General features: G+C 34.4%; 1 protein-coding gene across 1 annotated transcript; it reads right to left on the bottom strand.

Annotated features, from left to right (window-relative positions):
- Positions 1-561: 561 nt before the first annotated feature.
- LOC120072936 (probable indole-3-acetic acid-amido synthetase GH3.1) lies at positions 562-2,751 on the bottom strand. Its single transcript, XM_039025471.1, has 3 exons — positions 2,397-2,751; positions 2,191-2,292; positions 562-2,088 (listed from the first exon to the last, which is right to left on the bottom strand). The coding sequence occupies exons 1-3, from the start codon at positions 2,684-2,686 to the stop codon at positions 723-725; spliced, it is 1,758 nt and encodes a 585-aa protein (XP_038881399.1). The 5' UTR covers positions 2,687-2,751; the 3' UTR covers positions 562-722.
- Positions 2,752-6,566: the final 3,815 nt, after the last annotated feature.

Below are 6,566 nucleotides of genomic sequence, written 5' to 3'. Positions count from 1 at the left end.
GCAAAAAAAGATTAGAAGTGCTCAATAACACTAGTAGTCACTTTCTCAATTCTCTCTTTCAAATTTTCTCCAACCTCCATAATTTCTTTCTTTCCAACATAGGTGTAATCGAGGGTTGCATCCACTATCATGCCGCCATTATTCATATACAATAGAAAAATAACAATTCAAAATTTTAATTAATTACACAAAAATAGGTGTAGTCCTATCAACATTTTAGTATTTTTCTAATAATTTTGCATAATTGGACCAAGTGAGAAAATGTAAAAGTACTTTGCTATTGGATATCGTTATTAGGGACTTTAATGATTAGGATAATTATAGAATAATTGGTATATTTAAGTTTAATATTTGTTTAGTTGTTAATTTAATTAGTATTTCATCAATATTTTAGAATTAATTAGTTATTTAATTTTATTTTCTTGTAAGGTTGTAAATAGTAAATTTAGGATGGTAATAGGAAACTTTTCATCGTCTATTGGAATATAGAATTTTGATTCTTTTGGAGATTATTCTTTCAATCTTTTAAGATGATATTTTTAGATGAACAATATTTGGGTGTATTCTAAAATGCACTTATCTTTATTTATTTCATTATCATCACATATTAAAAAAAATTAAAATATTTTTAAAAATGTGCAAGAAGAATTTGACATGTGATAAATATGATCGAATATTTTAGTCGTCCGACGCACAAAGATAGGCAACTTGACTGACGATGTTTAATGGCGTCGTTCCGGTGTCCAGTGTGGCTTGGATGGGCTGAAGTGCACAGAGGTTACCCTAGAGTCGAGAAGTTCGAGAATGGGCGTGAAGTTTACGCACCGTGGTGCCTTATACTGGTTGATCGACGCCCCCCTTGAGATCGCATAGTCCATTAGCTCTTCAAACGTCCCATTTTTCACCACCCTGATCTCCAACGGTCCGATTGAGTTATCGGCCACTCGACATTGGCGGTACACCGAGTTCAAGCTCTCTTCAATAGCCAGACAACACAGGTTTAAAATCTCTCTTGAAGGGAAATTTGTAACTTCGTCTTTCACAAGAAGCTCCCAATATATAACATAATGTCCGGGAATTGTTTTGGTATCTGCATAGCTCGTGTACTCCACCACGCTAGTGTTAAACCCCTTCAGCAACAACGCCGCATTGTCAATGGCCTTTTGCAACTCGGCTTCATCCGTCTTGTCAGAATCAATGCTCAAAAGAACGTTCTTCCTCCTCACGAATCGGAACTGTGGGGCCGCGTTGTGGAACCCAGTTACGTGTAGGATGTCACCGACTCGGTAACGGCAGAGTCCAGAGTATGTTGTGATCACGAGCTCGTATTCTTTCCCGACTTCCACATCAGCAAGGTCGACAAGTCGAGTCGGAGAAGAAGACATGTCGTGGGGGAGGAATTCAAAGTAGCCCATGTTTGGCATGATGGTGTAAGTCACTTCCGAGGGTTTACACATTGGGTTTAAATTTACCCCAAAATAACATTCGGATGAAGCGTACATAGTGCAAGCCATGGGTAAACCCCCGCTATAAAATTCGAGCGTAGGAATATACTGAGCCATGGCTCCAGTCACAATCACATCCAAATATTTAGTATTCGGCCAAATTCTAGTGATAATCCCTTCCCATTCTTCCGTGGAGCATTCCTTGGAGATGAATTCCGCCAGCTCCGGATTCGGGTTTGTTAGGTATTTGGATGTTATGCATTCACGGAGACAAGAGTCCGTGATTTTAGGGTTTAGGGTTCCGGTGGCGACGTCGTGTGCCAGCTGTTTCCAGTTGAGCTGGAGGAAGTGAATGGCGCGAAGGAGACCGGAGGCAAAGACGGCGCCGACACGGAGGACTTGGCCACGCATCAACAAGCCACATAACATTTGAGTGTACATGCTTTGAAAGGAATTGGGGCATAGAATGGCGTCATTTGGGCTAGTGTAGTCATTGAAAGGATCGTATGGTCTAGTCTTGAAGATGTCACTCTTGTAGTAGCTAGTGAGAACCGGACGTGCCAGTAGCCCTCCAGGGGTCTTAGTTTCTGCCTTCACAAACAAAAAGTAAAGTCCTTTCCCTTTGTCCAACCCTGGCACAAACCTGAAAATTTATTATTATTTGTCAATTTTTTTGTTTAAATTTCAAAATGAAGAGCTTAATTCTAATATAATTCATGAATTGAATCGAATAAAATCAAATTACTTGTTCATGATGGGCATTAGAAGGCTGTAAAGTAGCTGACGACGTTCCATTTCTTCTTTAATTGTCGGCATTAGTTTTCTCTCCCCAGCCGATGTCCCCGAACTGCAAATTTCACAAATAATATTGAAACCCAATTTAAAATCTTGAACTTGAAATTATAAGAATTTGAGCAATAATTGATTGTATTTAATTTCATAGATCGTCACCTGGTAAGAAACTCAGAAATGGGACGAGAGGAAAAGATAGGGGAGCGATCGCCATTGGCAATACGTTGGATATCAGGCTGGAGATCTTCGTAAGTAACCACTGGAACTTTTGACTTAAACTCATCTCGGCCGGCGGTTCTACTGAGCCGGAACCGGTTCAGATACTCCGTATCAGCATTCTGATTCAAAATCTCAGCCAACACCCTCTGCTGAACCGAGTCAGCATCTGTAGTAATCTCCTCTATGAACCGGAGAGCCTTAGCATGGGAAAGTGAAGAAACAACAGCCATTGTCAAAGAAAAATGGGTGTTGCTGATATGGTAATAGAAATATTTATTTTTGATTTAGAGCTCTGAGTTGTGAGGAAGAAGAGGAAGAATTTGTGTATTATATATAGATTTACCCAAGTGTTTGCCACGTCAAAGTTGACATCATGCGAGAAAGGGAAAACATTTGGGTGATGAGAGTGCTACGTGGAAAGGGGACAGATGGGGCCCGGACGCGTAGCCATGTAGTGGGGAGAGGAGGGCAGGGGAGCCCACAATGAGTGCCAGCTCAGATTGGGTGTCCTTTACAGCTGGATTTGTTCACCGGTGACAAAGACGGCTGCCGGCGGAAGGAGACAATTCGTAAGCGGAAGGGACAACGGCAACCGTCGTGATGTATTAAGCAATCAAATCAAGCTTGCTTTCAACGTTGGTTTTTTTAGTGTCAAACGTCTTCACTGACGTGTATATATTATGATGAAATACGTAATAATCTTGTTTTTTAAAAAATAAATTATACTAAAATAATCTTTTATGAACTATATATGATTCTTAATTATTTTTCACTAATTTTCGAAAATCTCAACTCTAATTAACCCCAATATCTATGATTTCGTTAATTTGGAAAATGTGTTTTTTTTTTTTTTTTCAAAAAAAGAAAGATCCTTTACTACGGTCTTGTTTTTTAGGATTGCTTAGGAGGTTAAAATTAATTATCATAATTGGTAGTTATTTTGGTCTATACTTGAGATGTAAACTATTTTAATCCAAGTTACAAATGAGTAGAGATGATGGTTACAAAATAGTAAACACCATAGAAGATGAGGATTTTCGAATAATTTTACTATAACTAAGTGTGCTTTATAATAATTGAGATCTTCAACTATAATAGTTCATTCCATTCAAGTCAAGTTGGAGGTCCAAACGGCCTTTAAAAGTAATATTTGAATTGATCTTAAAATAAAGAGATAGATTGGTTTTGAAAAGTAGTATTTAGTTATATACTTTTTAAAACTAAAAATCTAAATCTAAATGGTAATCAAATATGTCTGAATTTCAATCTGAACATAATTTAATTGGTTGAGTATTATATGCTCTAAAGTCTAATCCAAGAGTTTGGAGCTTTGAAACCCCTCACTCCATATTAATAATAAATGTGGATGATATATATATATATATAAAAGTTGAGTTAAAAAAACATTTTTGGTTCATAAACTTTCAAATCTGAAACAATTTAGTCTCTAAACTTTTGTTAGTAATGATTTAATCCTTATATTTTCAAATTTATAACAATTTAGTCTCTAAATTTTAATATGTAATGGTATTTATATTTTGAAAATTGCAACAATATAATTTATAAAAAAAAATTGATTTGTGATTCATTTAATGATCTACATGTGTAAGAAATTTAATTAAATCTTAAGAATATTTTTTATGTAAGGACTAATTCTTTACAAATTGTAAAGTATAAAGACCAAATTATAACTTATTAAAGTTCAAGGATTAAATCGTTACCAACAAAAATTCAGAGATTAAATTATTACTTAATGAAAGTTGAGAGGCCAAAAGTGATTTTTAACTTAAAGGTTATAACATCTTAGATTAATTCTTGATTTCATAATTTTTTGAACCACCAACTTAGCCACGTTGGCTTACTTGTCTCTTACAAAAGGGAAGGCTATACCCAACATATTATTGTTTCAAGTCAAGCAAGTTTAACGTCAGCGTTCATATGATTGAGCCACAAAGAAGGAACACGAGTACATATGATATAGTCACCACTTTTCTCAAGTCATTTCTTTTAATCATGCATGTATGTTAAATTTAGAATCTCTCTCATCCGAATTTGTTGTTTCTATTCGTGTATTCTTCTTCAACTTGGATGTCACAAGTAACTTTTTCAATTCTTTTTGAAGTAAAAAAAAATCATGTTATTTAAATTTGAATTTCAATATAATCTTTGGGTTGACTTTTTTTTTTTTTATAATAAATATACAATATTGTAGGTCAATAGGTATACCAAAACAGGTTGGCAAATTCATAGCACTCTCATCATAATTATAAGATTAAATGAGATGGTGGAAAGACTAATCTTTGAAGAACTTTGATTGATGGGACCAACAACCCGTGAAAGAGTAAAAGAAAAAACTTAAGTGTTACTATCATCAATTGTGCAATCTCTACCACAATCAATTAAAATTTGTCACGTGACAATTTATTTTTTAAAAATAAATCAGTAAAAAACTTATTTTTTTTTTTTGTATATATATATATAGAAGAAGAGGGAAGAAACCTAAGTAGAGTCTTAAATTGCACATAAATATTGTTCAAGAGTTAATGCTTTCGAAAGCTTGAGTGCGCTTTGGGTTGACATTTAAATCACACGCGTTTATTTCATGATGAAAAAAAACCCTCCCCATTAGTTTGACCAAAGTTTTGGTCGCTTTGAATGCTTATTTAACGTGTCTTCTAGAAGCTTAGATAGATTGGAAGTCCCACCATCATCCCAAAAATCGACTACCACCTTTGACGATATTTTCGGCAACCAATTCTAATGATCACCTTTGTGCGACCGACTCCGACAACCAGTTCGACTCTGACAACTACCTCTGATGACAATTTTGATGACCATCTTTGCGTGACCAACTCCAATGACTAATTTCGAGTTTCGACAACCACCTTCGACGACAACTTTGGCAATAAGTCCAACAACCATCTTCGTGTGACCAAGTCCGATGACACTTTTCATGCTTCGACAACCAACTCTAACGATCAATTTCGAGCTCCGACAACTATCTCTGACGACCAACTCTGATGACCAACTACAACTTCGACGACCACCTTCACACGACCAATTTGATGACTAATTTTGAGTTTCGACAACCACATTCGATAAAAAAACTCTAATAACCAACTTCAATATCATCTTCGTATGACGAACTTGGAGCTCCGACAGCCATCTTCGACTATGAACTTCGGCAAAAATCACATTTGATAATCAACTTCAATAACCACCTTCGACTCATACGTTCCTGCGATCAACTTTGGGCTCCAACAACCACCTCCAACTATAAATTGGCTCATTGTTGGCCATTAATGAAAAACCTATTTTTTGTGCACGTTCAGCTCTGTGTTCCATGATTGTTAAAGTATGTTGTAAGATTGTTGATTATATAAATAATAGTATTTTGTTTACTTTAAGTGCAATATTTATATGTAGATTTTGTAAAATATATTTATATTTAATTGAATTCACATATCAAATGAGTGTTTGAGAATTTGGAAAAGTATGTATGTAATTGAATGATAGAACAAAAAGTTAAGAAAAAGCAAACAAAAACAAAAACAAAAATAAAGCAAAAATAAGAAATAAAAAACCATAAAATGAATATTTGTTTGAGAAGTTTTCACATATAGAAAAATGTCAAACTATTTACAAAAATAGCACAAAAAAAAAAAAAACATTGACTTCTATCGATGTCTATTAGTGATAGACTTCTATCAGCGTTTATTAGTGATACACTTCTATCAGTTCTATCATTGTTAGATACTAATATACTTCTATCAGCCTCTTTTAACCTCTATCAAAGAAGATTAAAATTTTAGCTATTTTGTGTAAATAGTTTCCTTTATTTTTTTATTTTTGAAAATCCCCCTATTTGTTTTCTAGAACATTTTCTAGCAAAAATTAGTAAAAAAAAAATGGAGATTTGTTATTTGACAGTCCTCTAAATTTGGAGAAATTGAAAATGGAATTGTTTAAGAAACATGGTGACATTACACATTTGTTGTTAAAATGATGGGAGAGATTAAACTAAAAAAAAAAAAAAAATCATGACTGATGAAAAATATAGAGCAAAAATAGGAAGAAGAAGAAAAAGAATAAGAACATGATGAAGATGAA

The sequence above is a fragment of the Benincasa hispida genome, chromosome 3 (assembly GCF_009727055.1).
Source record: "Benincasa hispida cultivar B227 chromosome 3, ASM972705v1, whole genome shotgun sequence".
Taxonomy (NCBI): Eukaryota; Viridiplantae; Streptophyta; class Magnoliopsida; order Cucurbitales; family Cucurbitaceae; genus Benincasa; species Benincasa hispida.
Note: the sequence above shows the minus strand (reverse complement) of the source record. Positions and strands in the feature narration are given on the sequence as shown.

Excerpts from the sequence above, each read along its gene's own strand:
- LOC120072936 (XM_039025471.1), bottom strand. The coding sequence starts at position 2,686 with ATGGCTGTTGTTTCTTCACTTTCCCATGCTAAGGCTCTCCGGTTCATA. Across the intron at positions 2,293-2,396 it reads ATTTCTGAGTTTCTTACCAG|TTCGGGGACATCGGCTGGGG; the intron begins GTGACGATCTAT and ends TGAAATTTGCAG. Across the intron at positions 2,089-2,190 it reads CTAATGCCCATCATGAACAA|GTTTGTGCCAGGGTTGGACA; the intron begins GTAATTTGATTT and ends ATAAATTTTCAG.